This window comes from Patella vulgata, chromosome 1 (assembly GCF_932274485.2).
Source record: "Patella vulgata chromosome 1, xgPatVulg1.2, whole genome shotgun sequence".
Lineage (NCBI taxonomy): Eukaryota > Metazoa > Mollusca > Gastropoda > Patellidae > Patella > Patella vulgata.
In genome coordinates this window covers 28,849,860-28,877,063 of record NC_065879.2, presented here as the reverse complement: position 1 = coordinate 28,877,063, position 27,204 = coordinate 28,849,860, and the positions used below count along the sequence as shown (strand labels likewise).

General features: G+C 35.7%; 2 protein-coding genes and 2 long non-coding RNA genes across 5 annotated transcripts in view; 2 read left to right on the top strand and 2 right to left on the bottom strand.

The window, feature by feature from the left end:
- The window catches only part of LOC126829180 (protein spinster homolog 1), a 30,026-nt gene extending 21,613 nt beyond the window's left edge, over positions 1-8,413 (bottom strand). Inside the window, exons 1-2 of the mRNA XM_050558997.2 lie at positions 8,397-8,413; positions 8,039-8,167 (exon numbers count right to left, since the gene is read on the bottom strand). The gene's annotated coding sequence lies outside the window, so the exon portion shown is untranslated. The remainder of the gene's footprint in view (positions 1-8,038; positions 8,168-8,396) is intronic.
- A 90-nt stretch (positions 8,414-8,503) lies between these two features.
- On the top strand, positions 8,504-14,183 carry LOC126829261 (DNA repair protein SWI5 homolog). 2 transcript variants are annotated; one of them, XM_050559034.2, is made up of 5 exons: positions 8,504-8,710; positions 11,157-11,245; positions 11,995-12,107; positions 13,249-13,343; positions 13,988-14,183. In XM_050559034.2, exons 2-5 carry the CDS (start codon positions 11,198-11,200, stop codon positions 14,050-14,052), a joined length of 321 nt encoding a protein of 106 aa, XP_050414991.1. In that variant the 5' UTR covers positions 8,504-8,710; positions 11,157-11,197; the 3' UTR covers positions 14,053-14,183. The 2 variants fall into 2 exon arrangements, with proteins under 2 accessions (XP_050414991.1, XP_050414981.1); XM_050559024.2 differs by having other exon boundaries at positions 8,504-8,716.
- Positions 14,184-14,418: 235 nt separating this feature from the next.
- On the top strand, positions 14,419-18,121 carry LOC126829290 (uncharacterized). Its single transcript, XR_007683332.1, has 2 exons — positions 14,419-14,631; positions 17,321-18,121. It is a non-coding gene; the product is annotated as an uncharacterized LOC126829290 (long non-coding RNA).
- Positions 16,825-19,525, bottom strand: LOC126829274 (uncharacterized). Its single transcript, XR_007683327.2, has 4 exons — positions 19,393-19,525; positions 18,149-18,243; positions 17,789-17,836; positions 16,825-17,236 (listed from the first exon to the last, which is right to left on the bottom strand). It is a non-coding gene; the product is annotated as an uncharacterized LOC126829274 (long non-coding RNA).
- Positions 19,526-27,204: the final 7,679 nt, after the last annotated feature.

The following is a 27,204-nucleotide window of genomic DNA, read 5'->3' as shown; positions in this document are numbered from 1 at the left end:
GTGATGTCAGTAAAGATGTATGGATGGGATGTTAGTAAAGCTGAATTGGTGTGAAGTTAGTAAACTTGTCTTTAATATTTTCATAGAAAATTGTCTGTCCCCCCCCCCACCAAAACACACACACACACCCCCCAACATGCACACACCCCAACATGTCATGTATTTTATCACTTTTTTGAAAAAAGTTTTTAATGTATCAAATTATTTATAATGTATTATTAACTGGAAGCTGTGGATGTTAAGCAGACAAAAGCTATTAAAACCACCAAACCTGTCATAATGTAATAATAAATAACGCCTCGTGCAGTATCAAACCATACATAATTATTCATTGTTACAAATTGATGAAACAAAAACTAACATATTTTTTGCCACCTTATCTCTTATATTAACATTTTTTTATGCAAAATAGTTAACAACAGCTGTGTATTCCTAAACAAAAAAAATCAACATTATGCATTCATTACCATCTATTATTTACTTGAAACTTACAGTTTTCGATCGCAAATATGCATTATTTAGACAATATTTATATTTTCACTGCTCAATCCATACTCAGATTATCTAACATTTAATTAAGAAAACAAAACTAAGATATCTACATAAAATAATCTCCTGTTTTGGATTCAATCAGATGTATGTCATCGGCAGAGGATGCCCCAAATACTGTACAATTTTCAATTTATGCTATCTTTGTAAACACTGATATACCTTCAAGAAATTCAGCTTTCATAATACAATGCTGTAGTTTGCAAGGGATTCCAATTCTCTCAAATTAAAATCAATGAAATTAAATAACACCAGAAACATTTATTCAAATAAGATAGATGTTGTATACATACACTGTCAAAAGGTATGGATTCAAAAACAAGCCAAAGGCCTATATTAATTTGTCTCCTTATTTAATAAATATACTACAAATACAATGCTAATCTGTTCTCCTTTATATAAATCCAATCACCATGAGATTGCAGAAAGTAGAGTCTTTCAGCTCATACAACTCTAGTTATCCATGTTTGTTGCTAAAATAAAATAATTCTATGAGTATTATGTATGGTTTAACGGTCGAGAGCGAGACATTAAGTAATATATTGATACTACACGAGGCGTTAGCTGAGTGTTGTTTCAATATATTACACAATGTCTTTAGCTCTAGACCATTAAACGACTTAAAATACAGACACTATCAATGAAATACGTCACGCGAGTCCAATATTTCATCTAGTATAGATAATGTACGATTGGCAAGTTGCCCGTACATTATTGGAAATAATGGTACGTCAACATCAAAAGATGACGTCACATCTGTATTTTAAATATAGTGAAATCTTTTCTGTATGAAAAATGTCAGAATACAGGTCATATTTCCTTTTCAGGTTGATAATAGATATTGCAGTATATTACAGCCCTAACAGCCAAACAAAAATACAGAATACAAACAATACAGAATGTTACAGTGATTCACAACACAATTCACATCACAGCAGCATAAAAGACAAGACGTCTACAAAACTACATTAAAGGGCAAAGTCTGTGTTGTTGTTCTTAGTGTTTAACGTCCGCATCCACCGAAGGTGTTATCGCAGACAAGTCTTTTTTTTTTATTTTTATTATCTTAGCGCACGCGCAACGGTCTTTCCTGTGGGAGGAAACCAGAGTACCCGAAGTAAACCCACGAGGATGAGAAGGCACCCCTATCTCCAAGCCACATACGCTCACACCAGGGATCGAAACCACAGCCGCAAGCCAGAGGTGACCGACCAGCTAGAGGTCGAAGCGCGGCACTATAGACCACCAGGCCATCCCACCCCCCCTGGACAAAGTCTGAAGCCAGCTGGTATTTAATTGACAACCTGAGTATTTTAAACTATGAAGACCCTTTACTCAAGTCATTTAATAGATAATGAGGCATGCTCGAGAGTCCATGCTGTTATATTTTATGTATTGTACTGTTATTTAATATGTAAGTAGCAGCCCTTCGGGAACCCACTAAACTTAACTTAAACACTGTGTATTTTAAACCATGTTCCATGTATATACACTGGGTGTTATTGTTTATTACAAGTTGTGATTTACTGGAATATGTATATTCACTGAGTGTTATTATTTTATTACAAGGTGTGATTTACAGTATATGTATATTCACTGAGTGTTATTGTTTATCACAGGGTGTGATTTACCAGTATATGTATATTCACCGAGTGTTATTATTTATTACAGGGTGTGATTAATATGTATATTCACTGAGTATCATATATTAAGGGTTATTATGTATATTCACTTTGAGTTGTTGTTATGTTGTATATTACTTGAACTATTCTGTAGAAGTATCAATATTTTGGTTTTATACTTGTTACCTCTAAACATTGTATACTGCAAGCTGTGGTTATATCGTCGCTGCTCTTCCAAAATCTCGTATCATGAATTTTGCTACTTTTCAGGAGACACAAAAATCTTTACAGATCTAATAATTACTGGCGGATTGAATGGTTCCTTCGATATAATACATGCTAAATAAGACTACCTTCAAGGGTGTATGAGTGTGTAGCATGTACCTATAACACCAAATTAAAAAAACGAGATACGATATTTTAAAGAATTTTTTTCCTCCAAAATGAATGAGATACGATATTCGTATCTCTACTCTATTACAAGATATGAGTTTCTGAAAGTTGTTAGGCCAATAAAAGATTATTTTAATAAAGCACAATCACGAATCTGGGAGAGTGGATGAGTTACTGAGTGGGTGGATTTGTGAACTGATGGGCGTGATACTGGATAAATTGATCAAATACTGCGCGGTGAGTTAGTGGGTGGATGGGTGGGTGAGTTACAAAGTGATTTAGTGAGTTTCTGAGAGGGTGGGTGTGTTACAAAGCGGGTTAGTGAGTTTCTGAGTGGGTGGATGAGTTACACAGTGGGTTAGTGAGTTTCTGAGTGGGTGGGTGAGTTACAAAGTGGGTTAGTGAGTTTATGAGTGGGTGGGTGAGTTACAAAGCAGGTTAGTGAGTTTATGAGTGGGTTTGTGAGTTACAAAGCGAATGGATGAGTTTCTGAGCGGATGGGTGAGTTCATGGGTGAGTTTATTGATATAGGTTAGTTATAAGTAATTTGGGATGTCGGTGGGTCAGCGAATGAGTGTGTACATGAGTGCATATTTAGGGATACAAGGCAGGTATCAAAGTGGGTATTAAGTCAAAATTTACGTTTCCATTAATAGAACACAAACCTTATTGTTTCCCCAGTCTCTGTTGGTTTTTAATTCAGACAGAAAAAAAACGGAGAGTATGTTGTTTAATATATTTATTATTATAATAATACATTAAAACCAACACAAACTAAAACTTGTAACACAATTGTGTTATTGTTAAACATGTAATTAAACCAAATCAGTTTTCATGTGGTAAATTATCATAAAATGTATGGTAGTCTTTGGGGATGACAAGCTTAAGTTCCTGCAAGTGGCCATACTTTTTCTTATTGATTGGTAGAGAATCTTCGTGAAGTTGAGGTACTCATCAAGTGGCGAGGGTTCTCCTATCTTGGCTCTCCTCCGTAAGGGGGAAAACTCATAACCATAATTTAATTTATACTCAATAACTCCATCTGGATTATATCTTATTAGAAGAATGCCCGGATTCGCTCGGGGATCATAAGTGGTAGACTAACGCCACCTGGCCTATGTTACTCCCCGGTCCAAGCTACCCCTATACCCCAAATTTCAGACTCGGGGCAGACCTAGTGTAGGCGCCAACCCCGAACAGACAGACAAATGACAGTCACAAATATTAGTATAGATAACTCGTAAATCAGTGACTACTGGTTCTCCTGTCCTTGTTCCTGGCCTTATTGAGTTATAGTATTTTAGCTTGGAGTACTCCTTAAAAAACTTGTGAGTGAGAAATTCCACTTCATAGGGCTGTTTGGGTCTAGCTTCGCAGATTTTAGTCACACAGTTCTGAGGTGAATAGATCAGCTTTCGTTTTATTGCTCTTTCAATGACACTGTGAATGGTGTCACATTCCATTTGTGTGTGACCCCTTTCAAGAATCTTCTGAGTAATAACAATTTTTTTTTTTCAAGAAAGCAGTAGAAGAGCCTGAGATACAATTAGATTTTTGTTTTGATATGTGCAGCCATCTGTGTATATAATAACTTCCGTGATTGAATCATCAATGGCCACTTCTAGATAATCAGACAAAAAGGAAGTGAATGAGTTGGCAGTAAGGGTTTCCTCTGACTCAAACCAGAAGTAACATTTAACTTGACGAGTGGCTACATTGAAAATAGTGTAATTGTGACACCCTAACTTAGTTTTATAGTAGAGTGTACTAGCCTCTAACTTTGGACACATGAGTAAAGCCTGTAAATCCAATGTTAACATTAATAACGATTTATCTTCTAAGGCTCTTTCTTTATCTCAACCCTTTTCCTCTCTAGCAGCTTCTTTCTTCTCAATGTGCAAATTATACTCCTCTTCGCTTATGTTCTTGGTTTGATAAGCAATACATGTATCACACTGATCTTTCTTGGGTACATATAATGACAAATTCATTTCGTCAAAAACCTGAAAGAATAATTTACGGCCACAAACTGTTTTGTTATTGGATTCACAATAGGTTCTATACACCTTATATATATCGGCTCTTGTTGAAAATGTGGGTTCCAAATAAAGTTTGGTGCTTGTTGATCTACAGTAATGGGACGGTAGTTTAGGGATGTCCTTGAGAAAATCTCTGGCAGTATCACCCTTTGGCTTTAGTGTAGAACGTGCTGGTTTTGAAATTGCGTTGTCTGGAAATTTGGCTGGTATTCCATACTCATTACAGTCCGCCTTCCACTGGTAAACAGTCTTTTCTCCAAGACAGAGTGTGCTCAAAAACATGGATTTGCACACTTGATATCGTTGATTATTATATTTCAAATAATATTTAAATGAACTTTGTCGTCGGCTCTCCCCCTCGGTCTTTCTTTCCTTTACCTCTCCCCTTTCAACCAATCCACATACATAGACCCTTTTCTCTTCCCAATTCATATCATTCCAAAAACCCTTGAAAAACCCCTCTCTTAATTCTTCACTTATTTCATTACCTTTCCGTCCAAGTTTCTCGCCCATCTACTTCAGTTTATCCTTTATACTTCTTTCTTCCATCCTTAAACGCTTGTTAACCTTTTTCTTCCAGTAAAAACTCTTATCATCTGAAGTACGTCACTTCTCGCCAGTTCTTACATGTATATCATCACTGTTTCCATCTTCATCCTCTTCTGTGCCAGAGTTAGGTTGCCAATCCGGATCTTTCACGGAGTCATCAAGATCCATTTCTTCTATTAGTCCACCCCTGTTTACCATTGGTTGTTTAATAATTATATCCGGCTCAATATACACATCAGTAAGATCAGTTGCAGGATTGCTCTTGTGGCATTGTTTAATATTTTGTGTACTACATGTACTAGTACTCGGTTTGGAGACAACTTTATCATTTGCAGAATAATCTAACTCTATGGTTGCGGTTACGTTTTCAGGCGGTGCTTCAATTATGCTGGTTATAATTGAGTCTATACCAATATCTCCTATATCAGATATACTAATTTCACCAATATCCTCTTCGACCTCAATATCTTCTAAACTAACAATGGTTTGAGCATTATCATCGGTTACCAGAGGTGATGTTTTGAAAGAATTTTCAATAATGTTTGATCCAGAATTTTCATCTAAATTTGAACTTAGTAAATGGGCTGGTTTGTTGTGGTTGTTGATTATGTTCTGTTGTTTACCATTTCTGTTTATATTACCTGCATGTGATTTATTAGCTATTCGTGGTCTTTCTAAAGACGAACCTATGTTGTTGGAATTGGCATTAGCAAGTTTAAGAATCATTTTCCCCCGAGAAAATGGTAGTAAAGGCCGTTGAGACATCTCTAAAATCTTCTTTTTATTCTTAAATGTAAATATTAAATTACGTAAAAATATTGTATGTCGTAAAATATTTTTCCAAATGTTTTATTCCAAAATGTCGTATCTCAAATTTGGAAGTGTTGGCGAATACAATAGACACTGTAATAGTTTAATTAAAATATAAAAGGCCTTAATGTACTACGTTGTTGTTTATTTGTCAATGTGGGAATAAAATGACTAATTTTCTAGGCAATATTAGCTGAGCTGACAAAATATCTACATTACATACCTAAAATTAACTCCAATTGCTACTAAATCACATCTAGGTAACTTAATTATATATAAAATATTAATGTTATTTCTTGATGTTGATTTATAGAGTTTAAATATCACAAAAACTTACCGTATTAAACAAATGCAGGCTTCTATTGACGTCGTTTCAACGTGGTCTTGAGATACCAGGTTTTGACGAAAATATTTTTTGTCCAATCGAAATACGACAATTAGTCACAAGCTAAAAATAAGCATTTCTAATTGGTTTAGAGGTCCGAGGTTTTGAAAGGACATGTATAAATGAAATGTGAATGTAATAAGCCCCAAAAAGGTTTTTGGCTAAATCCGAAATACGAGGTTTTGGAAGCGCAGCGACGATATGTGTATTGCATAGCATAAAATATACTCTACATAAATTGACCATTGCTCTGACCGTCAGATGGGGCGTTGGGATGGCCTGGTTGTCAAGCGTGTTCACTTCGAGCCTTCTCAACCTTGTGGGTTAACTCCAGGTTCTCAGGTTACTCAGATTTCCTCCCACAGAAAAGAAAACTTGTCTGTGATATCATCCTTGGTGGTAACGGATGTTAAACACTAATAGAAGAAGAAGACCATCAGATAACATTTCCATTACAAAACAAGCCAAACAGTGCAACTGATGCCCCCCCCCCCTCCACTGCCAACCATAATAACAAATAGATGACACTCATTACCTTCTTGCACATTTATTTTTTTATATTGCATCTAGCAATTGAATCGTTTATCACTTTAAACAGAAAATTCACATTATCGAATTTACTTTAGTCCAGATATTGATGTAATTAAACTATATACACCATGTTTCATCAATCTCCAAAAGTCACAGACAGACCTACAATCTAACCCAAAATAAAGAGAGAGAGAGAGAAATGGGGTTTAACGTCCACTTGACACAAACTAGGTCATTTCGGGACTAACATATGGTTTAATTTTATATCAATAATTCGCTTGCACGTAGGGGTCTTTAGCAGTGGGAGGAAACCGGAGGACCCGGAGTAAACCCACGAGGTTGGACAGGCGACCCTACTCCTTGTCACGTACAACCGGGGATTCGAAACCACGCCAGTCGACTCAATGACAGACTTTATGATACAGCGCACGCGCATGCTAACCATTCAGCCATCCAACCCCCTACCCAAAATAAAACCGAATGAGCACTGTTAGAAGGAACATACAAATTTCATTAGTTAAAAATTGTGTCCGTTTTGGTACGCTATGCTGACAGTGTCCTCAGTATGAATTTCACTCCGATGGGAATGCAGAATACATTGATTTGCAATATACTTGGCAAAAAAGGAGTACTGCCACAAAATATTAGGCTTCTCTTTCAGATAAGAAGTACTTTTTGTAGGTTACACTAGGTTTAAAACTCTTTCTATAGGATCATTATAAACAATTTAATTTCAATTTCTTTGTATTCACAATTATTGTATAATATTGTAATTTGTATTTCTTTGTATTGAAAAAATTATTGTGTATTGATTATAACTTGTATTTATAATTTGATTATGATTGTGTTAATTAGAAGTGAATGTCATTTCGTCTACAGCTTTGTTGATCAAGCGTTATCAGGTAAAATGCACATATTTTATTTTGTTTTTCTTAAAAACATGTATCAGACACGAATATAATATGATCATACAATTTATAATAGCTTTTAATTGTTTTTCTTGACAAAAAAGGTATTATAACCACTGTCTTAACCAATTTCAATATTTTTCTGGGCCACAAAACAATCTACTATTCTGAATCTAATTTCCAGTTAAATGGTTGGGGCTATAGATATATCACTTATCTAAATTTATGTAAGCGGAAAATAATTTAACCTACCTAAAACGATTTTAATAGTTTTCTTATCTCGGATCTTTACATACAGTTTCCGTCTCTCTCTATCATCTATGCTCTTCCAAGATTCCAGGAAGCTGTGCGAAAATCTGCAGCCTAGTGTAGTAGTACCTTCTTAGTTATAAAAATAGAAGTATAACTACTAAGTACTAAGTACGTAGAAAGAAATCTGATGTGGTTTTGTTATAATGTTACCAAAGAACAAGATATTCTACTTCATTCGACCGTCAACCATCTTATTGTTATGTAGCCAGAGGACTGTATACTATATTATGATATATAATATCATTAATTATATAACGTTAGTCTTAATTGTCATGTGACAACAAAAAAAAAAGTTTACCCTTTGAACCCAACCATAGAGTTATAAATAGTATGATCCCAACACAGCCAACATCTCGATCAACGAGTCTGAAGTTTTAGTAAATTCATGTTGTCTCCCTTGGTATTTGATACCTCCGCACTCTTTTCGAAGTGGCGAAAGAAGATGCCGGATAAAATATCAATATCAGTTGTTTTATCTTGAACCAGGTTCAAATTAGTCGGGTCAAGGCAAACTAACCAGAAATATGATATACAAAAACCACTGATAATAATTGTTGAGGTTGGGTTTGAAGTCATAGCCATCCTCATAACATAACTAGTGTGTAGGCTACTGTAAGTGTAAGTTGCAGGAATTATCTATGACTTTCCCGCCTTTTTTCTACCGTTAATTTTGCTAAGATTTCCCTACTGAAATTAAAGTTGAGCTCCACACGGCGAATGTGCACGCTTCAGTGACTTGTCTTCGAAGTGATTTCTGGCAAGATTCTATGACTATGAGTCTATAAGTATAAATTCTAATAGTAATTGCCGACCATAGCTCTAAAATACCTACTGTATACAGACTGTCCCCTACCTAAAAACTTCACTGCCCCTCCGCAGCCAGCAAACTGGGCGGGTCTGGTGAAATTCCCAACACATCTTTTAAATAGCCCATTACAGCCGTAAAAAAATCTATTGTTGACGATTCTGAATAGCAGTAATATTTAACTTTAGAAATTACGTTCGTTTTTTTTTATAGGCTGGGATTTGCCACATTCAGGGACTATTTGCCACATGTGGTAAGTCTCTGTACCGCAATTATCAATCAATTTCAATGAAACTTACAAATCACGATAACATTAATAATATCTCAGAGAAGCCAAAATTTCGACCACTTCCGGGATTGCAGTTTCCGAGACATCTGATTGCCACACATTACATATGGCACGACTGCAGGCAGCAATTACCAACTGATTTCGATGAAACTTGCAGATTATAATAACATTTATAATATCTCAGAGTAGGCAAACTTTCGGTCATTTCTGGTTAGCAATTTTTGAGATATCAGGTTACCGTTACCACATATTTTATGTGGCACGACTGCAGACCGCAATTATCAACCGATATCCATGAAATTTACAGAATATGATAACATTAATAATATTAATAATAGTAGTTTGTTAAAACGAATACAAATTAAACTGATGTGTATAGCTAATAACAGTGCGGGATTCGACTGGATACATTTTTCGTATTATTGTTCAGTGAATGGAAAATGATTAAAATGTTGTGTGATGGCAAATAGGTTGGCAGAGGGGAACACGTGGTCAATTCTTACAAGGGAAATGGTTACAGATAAAAATTATTGTTTTGTGAATAATTATCAAGCTTGTATATTTAATTTAGGACAGGAAACTTGATTCGCAGATTCCCTTAAATTTGATAACTTTCTGCTAATCAAATTAATATTTGTATTATTGGGGGGACTATTAAAATGGGTTCGTCCGTGTGTCTGTCCGTCCACCTGTCTGTCCGACACACTTTTTGGGACACAATAACTCTCCTTCTAATTGAGCTAGAATGTTCAAACTTGGAATAGGTGTTTATTAGGTCAATGCCTTGATGGAGTTCGAAGATGAACATTTTCTGCTTAGGGTAAGGCGAGATAAGCAATTTGATTGGTTGATGCCTTGGGACACGATAACTTTAGTTCTAATTGAGAGTGATGAAACTACCGAGTATAGATTCATTATATCATTACCTTGACTAAGTTCGATGATGAGAATTTTCTGCTTAGGCTAAGGAGCTATAAGCAATTTGATTGGTCAAGACCTTGGAACATAACAACTCTGCTTTTAATTGAGGTACCGGTAGAACGTTTAAACTTGATGTAGTTGTTCATTAGGTGAATTGCATGACTGAGTTCAATAATTAACATTTAGAGCTAAAGCTAAGCAGAGATAAGCAATTTCATTGGTCGATGAAACTTAGTGTATAGTTGATCATCAGTTTGATTGCTTATACTTTTGGAAAAAAAATAAATGTGCAATTAATTAATGTGTCATCTATTTATTTTAGGATTTCAATGGGGGACATCAGCCTCACTGTTGGTTTGTTTATTTAGATATACGGGGGATTGAATGTCCGAATGGTTAGAACGTGCGCGCTGTATCATACTGTCTGTCATTGAGTCAACTGGCGTGGTTTTGATTCCCCGGTAGGGTTGTCTGTCCAACCTTATGGTTTTTCCCCTGGGTCCTCCTGTTTCCTCCCACTGCTAAAGAGTATTAAGACCCCTACGCGCAAGCGAATTATTGAAATAAAATTGAACCATGTGTTAGTCCCGAAATGACCTAGTTTGTGTCGAGTGAACGTTAAACCCAATTTCTCTCTCTCTCTCTCTCTCTCTCTCTCAATATACTTCAAACACCTTTATTTATTTTATTAATACTTAAAAGTTAAAAAAAAATGTTCTAGAATTTAATTTGCAGATGGAAAAAAGTTAATATTATGGCGAGCTAATTAACCCACCATGATGTTATCCCTCTCGATCAGTGATTGTAGTCACCTAGTGAATATTCACTGCTGCTCAGTGTGTCATGGTGACTGTTCTGTTTATTAAATACATGTAGTTATTTGATCACACAAACTTATAAATATCATTAGACAGAATAATCATATTTATGGAATGTGCTATTTATTAGTTGTAATATACATTATAAAATCATAGTTGACATATATATTTAGTATGTCATGAAGTCCAATTTTGTTTTCTATAACTTCTTTTATTATATTACAGACAGCCTGTAAAATAGAATTGAGACCTTTTGGTATGAAGACATGAACAATTTTAAATCACCTTGTGGGAATTTTAAATCCCCAGTACAGGTCAGTATTTTAAAGGCATTTAATTGAGGGCTACCACATTTTGCTTGGTTCGGGGTCTGGTGACACATGTGTATACGATTTTGTGACAATAACCATGTTTATTCTGGAAATTTAGCACCCAAAATTTTGACAGATTCAAATTGAAAAATAGTACCTGAAATGCTGCCCTTGCATTGCACCACTGAAAACCAAGATATTGCTTTTTGTTAGTCTCAAAATTACCTAAGAAATGTCTCAACAAGGTATTACATCACAGACGATTCCACTCCAATTTATTCTTTAACGACTTGTGAAATCTTGTTGAAACGTCGCAGTGAAATAAACCACAGTAATTGTTATCCATAAATAGTGTGTTATTTGATTATGTTCCAATTACTAAATGCCATTTAAAGAATATATTAGACATCAATATGGAGATGTGGCTGTCAACCTTATTAACCAAATATGTAAGTGTGAAGATAAGTATATACGTACATGCAACAGTGTTACCTTTTTAATGAGATGTAGGGACAGTGACCTCATTTCATGCTTGCTGATTTTGCATCCCATTGGAGGGTTCGCACTGCTCGTGTATATATATATAGCTATTTTGTTTTCATTTTATTTATTTGTGTTATATGCTTGATAACGACTTGTGAAATCTTGTTGAAACGTCGCAGTGAAATAAACCACAGTAATTGTTATCCATAAATAGTGTGTTATTTGATCCACTCCAATTTATTTATATTCTCGATCTCTTCTATACACAGGGAAAATGTGACAAAAAGTCAGCGTCATCAGCAGAAAATATCACAGAAAATATAAAAGAATTAAAAGAGAAATTGACAGGGGTCAATCATCAAATAAACTTACACAAAGCTGAGTAAGTAGCAATTAGGTTTATATTATTTTCGGATGATAGTCCATCTTTATCAAAAAAAGCACAAAATATACACCTAATCTAACAGATGTCAGCATAAAATGGCAAATTATTGTGACATCCTGAATGTTAATGGTACAGTATCACATTTCAAAAAGTACCCTTTGATGAAATATAGCCCAAATATACAGAACTATCAGTTCTGTATATTGAGCCATTTGGAAGTGCTCGCTACATTTGCCTAACAAGTTCACAATTAGGGCTTGTGAAAAATATCGATATAGCCGATAATCGTTGGCGACTACGGAAAAATATCGATATCGATATTTAGTTCTTGATATCGATACTCGTATAAAAAATAAAGGAGCTTCAATAAAATGAAATAACAGAATGTTTTGTGTCAAATAATCGCCGTCATATCATCATTCAAAACACGCTAAAACTAAAAACAGGCACACTAGACCAGTGGTTCTCAACCTTTTTTGCCAACGGCACACCTTGGAACACAAGAAAAAATAGCGGCACACCTGGCTAAATATATATGAAAAATATTTGAATTTTGCAGTATAAAAACATGGTAAGTCAGACGGCATACAGCCATAGACAGAGACTAGTCATAGACACATCGAATGACTCGAACTAAATAAGGAAATACACAGCTATAAACTTCTTAGTAGACACCTGTGAATACTCAATTGGGATCACATGGTTTTTCGTATTTTCTTAGTGGCCCGATTACTATTTTGTTCATAATACTTCTGATAAGCTGTCAACGAAACAAACATTAAGAAAACATAGTTTGAGGATCATAGTTTGTTTTTTTATTTGATCAATAACACATTTAAATGCATTATTAGCATGCAAACAGTTATTTCTTTCAACTTCAATTTATAGATATCGATATCGCCGAAATGGTTGCCGATATCGATATTCAAAATAGGTATCGATTGCCAGCCCTAGTCACAATACTCATTTAAGGAGTTACCCATTGTCCAGTACTAATTATCAGTATACAATCATACAACAGAACAATTTGTAAGTATTGTTATAATTGCTGAAAAAAGATCGCCATAATTTATTTATTCAAGTTTTAAATGATATCAGATATAAATCTTGAATAATTTTATTTCAATCTATATTTTAGAGGATGTAGTGAAGAAGAATTAAAACTTCACATAGATAAATTACATGAATACAATGAGATTAAAGATGTAGGACAGATGATATTAGGAAGAATAGGTAAGCTTATCATATGAGTAACAGATCTAGATGCTGTGAATAGGGGGGGGGGGGGCTGTTCCAAATCTAGGGTGCCATTCACAATCCCAAACTCCCTCCCACCTTAAATCTGTGCCTGCTTATGATCGTTTAGGTTTTCATGACATGTAAATAATATTAAAGACATTTTGTTCTAAATAATGGCTGACCATTTATTTGAGGGGAGCCACAGGGGCTCAGTGGGTAAGGTGGTGACTTGCTAAAATGGAGTTCCTGGGTTTGATCCTCATGATTTTCTAGAGTGGTTTCACCTGGTCAGTTGTGCAGGATGGAGGGCCTAGCAAGAAACAGCATCTAGTTGTCCGTATGGGATGAAATACTAAGGTCCCGTCTATACACCTCTTGTCACATTGCGAATCGTCTTTCCTCTCTCATGCCCACAATTTGTTTTCTAAAGTCATTCATTGCATCATTTTGATCTGTAAGTAATAATGATGTTTCATAGTAAATAGGGACTTAGTTCTTGGAGGGGTTGTCATCAGATGATGGTTTCTGGAATAGGGTTGCATCCAACAAAGGTTGGGAACCACTGACCAGTAGGAACATATATAGATCTAGTTCAACTTTGAAGATTTATCTAGAATATTAATATTTTCTGTTTACAGCCAATCTAGAAGGAGTAAGGTGCCAGGATCTTTATGAAAAATATGATTTGGATCTGGTAGATTGAAAATCTGTGTGTGACTTTGAGGATCAAAACTGAATGGAAAGATTACATTATTACTAGATATTAACATTGTAACTTACTAACAGAGCAGTATGTTGAATTGTATTAAATATTAATGGGTTTTTGATGCAAAACATTTGCAATTTATACCAAATATAGGTTGCCAATGGCAACTTGCTATGCAACAAAACATTAGCCCACATCAGTTTAGTCCCTGTGCAGTCCACAAAAGTTGTCGCTAAGGGTGGAACACAGATACATTTTAAAATAAATTTCATACCTTTCTTATTTTCAACAGTTGCGAACAACCTTCCCAGATTCCTCCCTTCCAGTAAGCTACTAGTTTTGTTCTTATTCAATCTAATTCAGAATATGGTTGTGGGTAAGACGCTGGCTCGCTAGCCTGGAGGTCGGGTGTTCGATCCCTGCATTGGCCGAGAAACTTCATCCAGATTTTCTGACATTGGAATTCGATATAAGAGTAGGCTGTAGCCTATATATAGTCGGTGGGGACCGGATTGTGAAGTCACAGATGGACCGAAGTCTTTATGTATCACCGGGGGGAGCACGGTGGCTAAGTAGGTAAGATGCTGACTCACTAGTCTGGAAGTCACATGTTCATTCCCTGCATTGGCCAAGAAAGTTCATCATGATTTTCCGACGTGGTTTCCCCTTGTCAGGGTGTTTGATCCCTGCATTGGCCGAGAAAGTTGTCCAGATTTTCCGGCGTGGTTTCCCCTTGTCCGTGATGCAGGACAGAGGGTATGAAAAGGACAGCTGTCTAGTTGTTCAGATGGTACGAAAAACCGAGGTCCCGGGCAAAATTTTCCTCATAGAAAACTGTATGGTGTATGCCCGTCTTCATTAGCCCAGTCGGAGTAGGACGTTAAACCCCATTTCATTTCATTTCTGTATCACTGAAGTCGATTATTCCGTAAAATGCAAACAGATTATCGGCTAGAAAATTTCTAATAAAAGAATGCATAGACTGCATACTCCCAGCCCTTTGATTATGTTGCTTAAAATTATATAAACAAATGGAGACTATACATTTAAGTCAATTAGGTTATTATTGAGATGTATGCACTAATTTTTTATAGCCAACATTTTCATGTGGATGTATATTGTTGTCGCCCCTGTCCGTCCAATCAATATTTTTATCCCATAGGCATTTTGATGAAGCTTGAAATATGGGTTTATATCCCAAAGATCTTGGTTCCTTTCAATACTGGCATGTACCAGACCGTAACTTTTTGGATTGTATGTAAAACCACGTTTTTAGCTTGTGGACACTCGAGACGTCACAATGTTTATGCAGTAACTTTAGTTCTAATTCATTACATCAATACCATAAAGTTTGATGCTAAGCATTTTCTGCTTAGGCAAAGTAAAGACTTCAATCTCATTGGTTGAAACTTTGGAACACAAAAACTCTACTAAATGAGGTAGAATGTTCAAAATTGGTGTAGGTGTCTGTTAGATGAATGCCTTGATCATGCACATTTTTCACAAAGGCGAAGCATTGATAAGCATTTCGATTGGTTGAGATTTTTGAACACGATAACATATGGTTCTAATTGGCTGAGACTGATGAAACTCTGAGTATACATTCATTATATCGATATATTTACTAAGTTCGGTGATGAGAAATTTCTGCTTAGGCTAAGTAGCGATTAGCAATTTGATGGTCAAGACTTTGGAACATAACAACTGAGGTATAGATAGATGTTCATTAGGCGAATGTCTTGACCAAGTTCAATGATTACTATTTCCCTCTAAATCTAAGCAATTTTTATTGGTCGATGCTTTGGGACAAGATAACTTTGATTCCAACAGATGGAGAAAGATGAAACTTAGTGTATAGTTTCACTACCAGGTACTTCAAAACCTTGACTGAGTTTGATCATGAACATTTTATGCTTAGACTAAGCATAGATAACCAGTTTGATTGCTCGATACTTTTGAAGAAAATAAATGTGCAATTAATTAATGTGTCATCTGTTTATTTTGGGATTTCGGCGGGGGACATCAATCGTCACTGTTGTCTTGTTATTTTAGCACTGAGTACATAATATTGACTATTCCTTGTTCCCTAAAATGTCAGTCGGTGAAGAACAGGAGGACATTAACCCCCATTTCATTTCATTTTCGACCACCCCAAATTAACAAATTGTTGAAATTCAAAAGGCTACTCACTACAGTATACATTAAAAATATCACATGATAAATGTGGAGTTTTACATGAAACTGTCAACAACGATGGATGGGGCTGATAGCAATACACAGCCCTATCTCTGGTAACAGTAAATAAGACCAAAGGCTGAAAAGGTAAAACGTCTGCAGCTTCAGTCGCATGCAGCAAAACCTTATACATTTATAACAGAATTTCAGGGTTTTCACAATATCCAATAAATCAACAAGATGCAAAATGTTACCAGTCATATTAATTTCAATATAACAAAATAAAGTACTGCATCATCTTTACCACATAAATCAATGGTTTTGTTGGACTTGAAATAAACAGTGTATGTAATTATACTGTAGGCTAATCAGTGTTGTTAATTACATGTAATGTGATAATTATTTTAGAAAAGAGTATTTTGAACCATATATTCTAAATTCCAAAAGGGGCCTGCTTCGGACACAATGACTTTGGGGCATCTTCAATAGAAAATTTGACTGTTCAACGCCATTTCATTTCACAAGAAAATTTGGACAGATTGACAGACATAGGTTGCAATATACATCCATATTAAGGTAAAAGTTAAAAAGAAATTATTTTTTTAGAGCTGTTTTATTTTTTAGTACAAAAAAAATGATTGTGATTTTTTTTTCTACACGATAAATATAAAACATATAATCTATATTCTAGAAGAAAAGAGGGTGCAATGAACATCAGTAATATGATAGTTTAATATTAAAATAAATAAGTAAACATGATGTATTTAAATCATTTAAAAGATGTTCAATAAATAAAATACAAATGATGTTCGTGGTGACTTAAAATATAGATCAGATTTTTAAAAAAAACCACATTGATGAGTAAATATTTAAATTGTCTCTATAATTAACACTATATATGGTAGAGATTCCATACGGCCTGAGTTGCGTATTGCTCCCCGAGTTAAAACCTATTAAGTCTATTTCTTTTTTTTAGCACCTCCTTTCTTGGCTTTTTTAACTCCTCCTAAAAATAGAAACAAAGAATTTTTGATAAATCAATAGATTGTAAACTATTTTGGTGTATTTACAAAAAATTCATATTTTACAGTGAATAATTATCCAATACAGAAAAGCAGTAATCGTGTACAGTACCATATACACAAGAAAGGGAATGCCTTATCAGTCTCAAGAATGGTTGTAAGAACAAACAAAAAATGACCATCATCTAGCATCGGAGGGTTAATAATGGATTGTGAACTGATGGATCAAGACAATATTGTTCATTATTCATAATATGTGCATTTTTACAGAACAACCACACTGTCGGTGCTTATACATGAACAAAATTTGAGATATTTCATCCAGAACAATAACTGTGGTAGTCAAGCACTGCCAATGTGGGTTAAAGACTACAATATATGCAGCAATAGTGGACCTGTATCTGTTAAATACAACGTACCTATATAACATGTATATTATCAGACACAACAAAAAATAAATAGAGTAGTTTTAATCACCCTAGAAATCTTTTTGGTTACCCCCTCCAAAACACTAATTACATGTATATACTACTTACCTTTTTTAACACCTTTCCTTTTGGGAGCCTTTTTGGCTTTGGGTTTGCCTAGCAAAGTAAAACAGTTTGTAAAGACTCTTTAAAAGGTTCACATTACATGGAAGTACTAAACATTGTTTACACAACTACAATTTATGGGAGATTTGTTCCTTGAAATTCAATCATAACCATAGAATCCTGTGCACTTAGCTTTTATTTGTGAATAATTTATTAGACTTTTAAAAAATAATAACCATCATTACTAAATATATCTGTTCAGCACCTCTGGGAAATTGTTGTTATGCCAGTTAATTACATCCATATGAAGATAGAAGGAAAATATATAGGGTTAGTGGTATTTTAAGATTATTGATAACTTACTTGCTGAAGGGGCAGGGGCAGCAGCAGCATCAGCACTATCAGCTGAGGGCTTCTCTGTCTTGGTCTTTCGTTTAGCTGCCATAATGAAAATAAATCTGAAAAAATTTTTTTTTTATTAATTTGCTATTCCCTGTTCAAGCACATACAGGTGAAAAAATAAACACCAATACCCTGCGTAAAATGTCTAGTGTATTGAGCACTGAATGTCTATACATTCCACCTAAATACCCCTCAAACAACAAAAAAGAGACAGAATTCCACATTTTAATTTATACTTTAGTCAGATATTCTGTCATTATTTTTTGTTATCATAATAAGGTAGTATATGGTGGCAATTGGAAGACCTTACTTAATCTTATTGGAGGTAGTTATGATTATTGTTTACAAAGAAAGTGTGTGCACAGTATTTATTGTTATAGCTTTATAATTTAATAAGAGGGCATCTCAATGACTCAATGTGTTAATGAATCAAATACATGTATGTAACCTTAGGTTGTTTTCAACAGACATCTTCAAAAACATTAATATTTTAAAAAGAAAGTCAACTACAGACATACAGTTTTAAAAAGTGTGAATTATTGGCAACTTTATTGAAATAACACGCTCTAAAATGTAACGGTGTTGTATATCAAATCGGGAATGTCTATGAGTGAGTCGTATGACATACACGACATATTAGCTATAGTCACTGGGTGTGTATGTATCATCTAATAACCATGGTTTATATCGTTACATAGATAACGTATTCATCTACAGAATATACGGATACTTCATGTAAAATATGTGTTAATATATATATACCGGGAATTTTGAACATTTAGTTTACCAATTTGACAACAGGAAATTTAGATTACGATAGTGCTTGTGACAGATTGATTATATAGTCCGTTTGCGAAATTATATCCCTGCTATGTACACTGACTGACCACCAATTCCGCGTAATATCAGTCAACAATTACGTAACATTATGCGCTACTAAGTACTGTAATTAATTGCATATTGGAAGGGTTGGAATAATCTCAAGTTTGTGCAGTTTATGTTAATTCCAAAATCGTGTAACAGTGAAGAAAATGGCGGGCGCAAGTGGAGTTCATTGTGAACAACCCGAAATTTATTTTTTTTTTTATCCACAAATCAAAATATGTATCCAGGTGAATGCAAATTTTTGAAGGAACGCATGTCCATACAGGTGATTTAAACTAAGTAAAGTAAACAAAGAGGAGTTACGTAATACTACAACTCACCCTGTGTTTCTCCTTTCTTTGCAGATCAGCAACTTTGTACGATAAAGGACGCTAACCGACGCGATACCAAATAGCGGTAAATAAATTACATGTACGTCGCACAAAACTATCCAATCACAACGCTGCTAATAAATATATCCTTGCATATGACCAATGGACACCCGCCTTATAAAATCAACCCAGGGAATGCCAAAAGCGTCACCAACTAGCTATTGGTTGAATTTGTTTGTTGCCAAAATTAGCATTACGGGGCTACAACAGTGAAGCGAATATACTACGCTAAGAAGGTGAAGTTGTAACCCAGTTAATCGATGAATGCTACCCATCTAATGGATTCGTCCTTATAGCTGAACACTGTTGTTGTTAAGAAAGTGGACTGGTCCCCTTTGATCCATTTCTCTTGTCAAACAAACTTTTCTGCATTGATTGCAATGAGAAGTATATTTTATAGATGATTTGTAGCTTTGTTCAGTCAGATTCCGACTTAATAATAGTACGTTTCCTGCGAGAGCACCATACGGGGGTGATTTTTTAACCCATGGCTCACTTCAGGGATTTGGACCAAATTTTTTCTGTGAGATGGGTTAGTACCCAGATACATCCCCACAAAATATAAGATTGACCCGGAAAATTGGAAAAATATTTTTAAATAGAAAAATAGGCAATTTTGGAACCAAATTTGCATGATCTGCTACTCGGCAATAATTGATTTGGACAGACAAAATTTTGGGCATTAATAGGGCCACCCAGGTTCCTCCTACACACCGAGTTTAAAGTTTCTACTGCTAATTGCACTTTGGTACTGGCCGTATTAACTCTCTCTAAAAATTGAATTTAATGAAAACCAATGTTTGAGATGTTATAGCTCGTTCTTTGCAGGGACCAAAGTTGAATGTTACCACAACCAGCAACCTTCCTACTAACAAAATAAAAAATAAAAATGACCGGAACAGGCATAATAAAACAGGAGAAATAAATTAAAAACACCAAAAAGTAGGATAAAATGTTCCGTTTATCAATACCCCTGATGAAGTATATGTAGGGACATCTTTACAAATTTAATATATTCCATTTAATAATTAGCAAGGATGATTTAGACATGAGAGGAACAGAGTAAAATGAGATTTAGAGTCGACTGGGCACAAACTAGGTCATTTTGAGACTAACATAATTATGGTAATGCATATCTTTGGAAATCATTACAAAGTTAATATATTCCATTCAGTCGTTATATTTTTATAACTAGGGTGATTTTGAATTAAGAGAGGGAAATGGGTACAATTTTACTTCAATAATACGCTTGTGCGAAAAGAGAAAATCCATGAGGTTGGACAAACAACACCACACCATGTCACCTGCATGCTATCACACCACTAATTAACTCAATGACATACCTTATGATCTAAAGCATATGTGTTAGACCAGGGACAAGTGAATGAATGTCTAATGCAATTTACACAGAATAAATCAAAGGTGAAATATGATACACGATTGTGGTAGAGAACCATATCAGCTAAGTCCGTGATCACAAACTGTTAGTCGCCCGTGGCTTGAAGACTTGAAGTGTTTCTGAGGGATGTACATGTTCGCTCTTGTAACAGGTTTTAAGGACGAGGTGATTGTAGATGATCCAATGCCATCAAGTCATAGTCACACGAACAGCAAGATGACTACACAAGAAGCATATATAGGATTAGTGGGTTCATGTCCCCAGTCACCCGCTGGGTAACACCTTTTCTACCACCGTTACTGGTGCCAAATAGGTTATTTAGATCAAAAATATTTTAGGAATTAGACTAGCTTATTCCCATCTGTATTAAGAAGCCGATCATTTAATATAGAAACATTTGGAAGTTTTCATGGAGAGGCTTTGGTAATCGGGAGGCTATGATAATTTAATATTTCAATCCCAGAAGGAGAAGAGGGCATAGGCCAAAAACAGTATTACAAAATAAAACAGTACTCTGGGGTCCAAAAACTTGAAGGAATGCCGGAGAGCATTTACACTCGAACATAGGAATCTAAGTAGGCTACGCACTTCTGCTCGAACGTAGGTATATGCATAGGAGGTTGGCAGATGCGGTCAACATTATCCTGGAGTGCCATAAATCCTGTTGTGATCTATGTCATCTTCCCCTTCAGAGATTTCAATACCAGACATTAAATGTCCCTACTTGAACACTTAATAAATCTATACGATGATCTGCTCCTGAATAAAGGTCGTAATAACCGTGGTCTGATACCTGCAAAATTATACATGACTTATGACCCTTCCCCATGGCTATCAAGCGAGCGTGAAAGTCACTTTTGTCACAAAATATTATGATTTTAAAAAAAATGATCTATTTGACACGAGGCACGTTCAAATAACGAAATATTAGAAGTAATGGTGATGATCAATAGTCTTTTGAAGATAATCATTGGTCACTGCTGAAAAGGCGCTGCTTTGGTTACATTGTGCTAATATGAAAGCTTGCCATGCCAGCCCAGACATTTATGTGCTGAAAAGGCGCTGCTTTGGTTAAATTGTACTAATATAAATGCTTGCAATGCCAACTCATACATTTATGCACTTCCGTGCTACTAACTACTGAACACAGATGAGAATAATCGTTGCTTGATCCGGCAAAATTATATACCAGTTACGCTCCTTCCTACGATGACGGCTAACGTCCGATTTTGTCACAAAAACTTCATGATTTTTAACCAAGATAGCATATTTGGCACAACATCCAGGTAACAAAATATGATACTAATGTTGATAATCAACGGTCATTTGAACTCTTGAAGGTAGTAGTCGGTTATCCGTGAAAAGAGGAATTTACACATTTTCAGAATATTGCAGTGCTTTAGTGGGTTGCGTTACGGTCTGGTTTTTTTTGTTCTTGTTTTTTTACTTCTGCCATTTACTTTGAGAAATGCCCTCCACAACCACTGCAAAGAAGCAGATTTACATACGTTTTAGGATTTCATAGTTTTTAAAACTGTACACGACTGCAGGATTTTAAGACGACAACTAGACCTACCATACCCTACCAATATTAGCCAGCAGCTACCAGGCAGGATACGACCACATTTTCAAGAGATATATAGAGAACAAGCTAAACAAAAAGCGATTTTTTGTACTATCAGGGGCCATAATTCAGGAAGTTATGATCCGATATGCCCCAATATCAACAGCAACCAAGATCTTTGGCTTATAAAAATGAACTTCAAGTTTCATCAAAATTGGATCAAAATTGTGAGCTCTAGAGGGTTCACAACCTTGATATACCATATTTTTATACTGTTTGCGCTTGAGGGGCGGCCATTTTTTCCTGCAGTTTTGGTCCGATTTTCACGAAATTCAAACTCAACCGTCATTAAGATGTAGGCCTAACGGTGATATATTCAAACGGTTTTTTTTAAATCGGAATAAAATTGTGACCTCTAGAGAGAACTGAAGCTAAAAACGCGATTTTTTGTACAATCAGGTCAGGAAGTTACGATCCGATATGAGCGAATATCGAAAGGAACCAAGATCTTTGGGTTTTAAACTTACATTTCAAGTTTCATCAAGATCATAAGAAAATTGTGACCTCTAGAGGGTCCACAACATTCAAATACCATATTTTTACGCTATTTGAGTACGAAGGGCGGCAATTTGGTCTGTCAGTTTTGGTCTGATTTTTACGAAATTCGAACTCAACCATCCTTAGGGTGTAAAGGTGATTCAAACGTTTTCTTAAATCGGATAATAATTGTGACCTCTAGAGGGACCTCAAGCTAAAAACGCGATTTTTCATACAATCAGGGGCCATAATTCAGGAAGTTACGATCCGTATGCCCAAATATCGAAAGGAACCAAGATCTTTGGGTTATAAACTTACATTTCAAGTTTCATCAAAATCAGAAGAAAATTGTGACCTCTAGAGAGTCCACAACCTTCATATATCATATTTTTACGCTATTTGAGTACGATGGGCGGCCATTTTGTCTGTCAGTTTTGGTCCGATTTTTACGAAATTCGAATTCAATCATCCCTAGGGTGTAACGGTGATATATTCAAACTGTTTTTGAAATCGGATAAAAATTATAACCTCTATAGGGTCCACAACCTTAAAACGTGATTTTCCGTTCAATCAGGGGCCATAATTTAGGAAGTTACGGTCCGATATGTGCGGATATTGAAAGGAACCGAATTCGTAGGGAGATAAACCTATATTTCAAGTTTTGTTGAAATCGGATAAGAATTGTGACCTGTAGAGTGTCCACAAACAATTGTGGGCGACGACAATATACGTCCACATGAAAATGTGGTCGTATAAAAATTTAGAGACACAACATTTCGGGTATAGGAGCGTGTTGAAATTGGGTTAAAAAAATTGGTCGAAATATGTCAAATTTTGCCCCAAAACAACAATTTCTAGTCCCCTCGTGGATGCGTTCTTAATTGACATTTTGGAAGTTAAATATGACCAATATCGTTTATATAATGACATTTTGGAAGTTAAAAATATAATTGAAAATGGGAAACCCGTGGTAGCTATATTTGCAGAGAAAAAAGTATCGCAACAATCCAATTTGATTTTGTTGCTAGTGCATTGACCAGATATATTAGCCATTATACGCCCTGGAAGGTATTCCATCTTCCTGAACTGACTTCGCGGAACCAGCCAAGAAAGACAAAAACTGAAATTTAGGTAAGGGATTTAATGCGATTCCGTAAAGTTAAAATGGGTGAAACCAAGTCCAAACAACTGCCTGGTACAGTTTAACTCATTTTGTTTCATGTTCAAGTTGTCCATTGAACCTCCAAAATGTCGATATCTGGCGCCCCCGCCCAGGCGTAGCCAGCGGGGGGGGGGGGGGGGAGGGGAAATGCCTAGTGATGTCCATTGAAATTACACATGTTACCAGTGAATTAAGCTTACAGCCGCGAAAGGCATATGGTTCAAGTTTACTTCAAAAATTCGCTTGCGCGAAAGGGTCTTTAGCAGTGGGGTCGAAACCAGAGTACCCGGAGAAAACCCACGGGGTTGGTTAGACTACCCTTTCCTTGTCACGTACAAGCTGGAAATCGAAATCACGATAATTGACTCAATGATAGAAATTGTGATTTCACGCGCAAGCGTAAAACCACTAGATAATCCCCCCCCCATTGTTTAGTCAGCCAATCGGACTATTCAGTTTTAGGATTTGGGAACGGGCAAAGCCTATATAATCCCTTTTCACATGTACACAGAAATATGTACATTTGTATATTTACAATATAATACAACTACATGTACATTCAATCAATCAATCAATTGCACATGCATTCAAAGTGGGCTAATAATAATAGCAATAATAATAATAGTGAAATTTAAGGGGGGGGGGGATAAATAAATAAAATAATAATTTAAACCAATTAAAATCGTTTTGTAATTTCTATGAAACTATGAATTATTGAAAATATTGAGTAGTTGGTAGCATTAGTAGCCTAAGTTCGGAAGATCCAGAGTATTAATTGTTATCCGCCATTCATCCAAATACAAGGGGCAAATTAACAAGTATGATATCTGTCTTCAAATGGATGCCCACAATTACAAGAAGGATTTTGATGAGTCTGAGAAATTTGTGACCGTTTAAATCGCTCTTATTAAGGCGGAGTTTTGAATGAATTATTTGATGTTTTCTAGAGTTCAAAAGGTTGGAAGTAAAGTATCAGATTTAGAAAGATGTTTTTTGAAAAAACTAAGAGAAGGTACATGTTTAACAACATCGGATAAATAATTTCAGAGCCTGACTGCAGAGGGAAAGAACGAATAATAGAAGAGAGAAGTTCGGCAATAGTTTATATACTTTTTTACTGATTGAATTTACATGCGAATCCCATTTGCCGTTAGACTGGAAGAAAAGACCAAGATGTTTATGTTCGTTTACTTCTTTAATTTGTACCGACACTATAACATGGTGAGGTTAATTGTGAGAGTTTCCGTTTTAAGGGGATAAAAAGATACCAACCATTTCTTTGACCATTCATTTATTCTCTCAATATCTGAATTTAAAATACTCGCGCATTCGGTTGGATCTTCGATTGATATATAAAGTGACGTATCGTCATCAAATAGTTTTATATTAATTGACTATGTTTTTGATAATATCGTTTATGTATATTAAAAAGAGTAAAGGTCCAAGAACGAAGCCCTGTGAACACTACTCAGTACCACCATTTGTTGTCTGTTGCATATAGATAGCTTCTAAAAAACCAGTGGAGTAGGTCACCTCTGAAACCAGAGGCGCCAAGCTTCTGACATAGTCCAGCGTGCCAGACTCTGTCAAAAACTGTACTGATGTCACAGAACAGCATTCTTGTATGGCCGCCTTTATCAATTGCTGAAAGAAAGAAGTGATGTCAATCAGTTGATGGATAGTTGAATCTCCACGCATAAAGCCGCTTTGAAACTTTGTTAGTTTGCGTTTTCCCGAAAGATTTTTGATAAACTACATAGCCACGAAATAGGTCGATAATTACAACATTCAGATTTATTTCCTTATTTCCTTTTTTTGTGAATCTCTGAAACATTTGCAATTTTCAATATTGAGGGAAATTTAAGGCTTTTGAGATATAGACTGGAAATATAATAGAGTGGATTAGAAATCGGTGCTGAAATTGTTTTTAAAAGTTTACCACTAATATTATCAGGTCCTGAAGCCTTAGGTGGGTAAGACGCTGGCTCGCTAGCCTGGAGATCGCTTATGGCCGAGAAAGTTCATCGGAATTTTCCGACGTGCTTTCCCCTTATCAGTGGTGCAGGACGGAGGGTCTGGCAAGGACAGCTGCCGTCGTTCGGATGGGACAAAAAAAGGAGCTTCCGTGTATACATTGGCATACACGTAAAAGATCCCTTGGCAGTTGGAATTCGATATAAGAGTAGGCCATAGTGCCACTGCCCGGGCAAAATTCCTCTCATAGAACACTGTATGCATGCCCGTCTTCATTAGCCCAGTCGGAGCAGAACAGTAGGACTTGTAAATAAGCTGTATATTTTAAGTCAATCTGTTTCACAGAGAATTACGAGTCTAGTAATATCTCTGTCAAAGATGACTGCCTTAACACGTGCCGTCACAGCTGAATGGCTGAATGGCGCGTGCATTGTTTACATAAGACGTTACTGCTTCGGCCAGAGTGCTGCCTTTTAGTCATTTTAATACCCATTTACACTAAATAGGAAATAATTTTTACCTACAAATACGTCAAACGCCTTTATTTATTTTTCCAATTCATAAAAAAAATGTTTTAGAATTTAATTTGTCGCAGGAAAAAAGTTAATATTTATGGCTCATTAACACGCATCTTTTTCTGTGCTATAGGGGCAATGTGAATATGGTACCCTAAAACAAGTCCACAAAAAATTAGTATGGACTGACTTTTTTTTTTCAAATTAGTGCTGAGGTGGAAGTTGACCACCCGCTTTATCAGACAGGGTCAAAATTAGAAGGTTGCTATTAAACCATAGAATGCAATCTGTGCTTAAAAAGGGTGATAAAATAATACGTGAAAACCACAATTTCACCCATAAAATGACTATTTCCAGTACAGTCCTTTTTAGCGACATCAGTTTGTAACCACTTGCAGCGTGTCACTTCTTGCCCCTAGGGGGTGTCATACCATAAGTTTGATCAAAAACTTCCGTCCGCCCCTCGCCCTCCCATCATCTTACTCTTAGTACTTTTTGCGATTTTTGCCTGGTCTTCTCGGGGATACACTCTTAACACAAAGTTTGTATACGATTACGAAACGTTGTACACCCATGCTGCCATTTGTTATTTCTAAGACTTTTTTGGGCG

Bases quoted from the DNA above. Each gene is read 5' to 3' on its own strand.
- LOC126829261 (XM_050559034.2), top strand. From the start codon at position 11,198: ATGAACAATTTTAAATCACCTTGTGGGAATTTTAAATCCCCAGTACAG. The intron at 11,246-11,994 runs GTCAGTATTTTA...TTCTATACACAG, and splicing joins ATTTTAAATCCCCAGTACAG to GGAAAATGTGACAAAAAGTC. The intron at 12,108-13,248 runs GTAAGTAGCAAT...TCTATATTTTAG, and splicing joins ATAAACTTACACAAAGCTGA to AGGATGTAGTGAAGAAGAAT.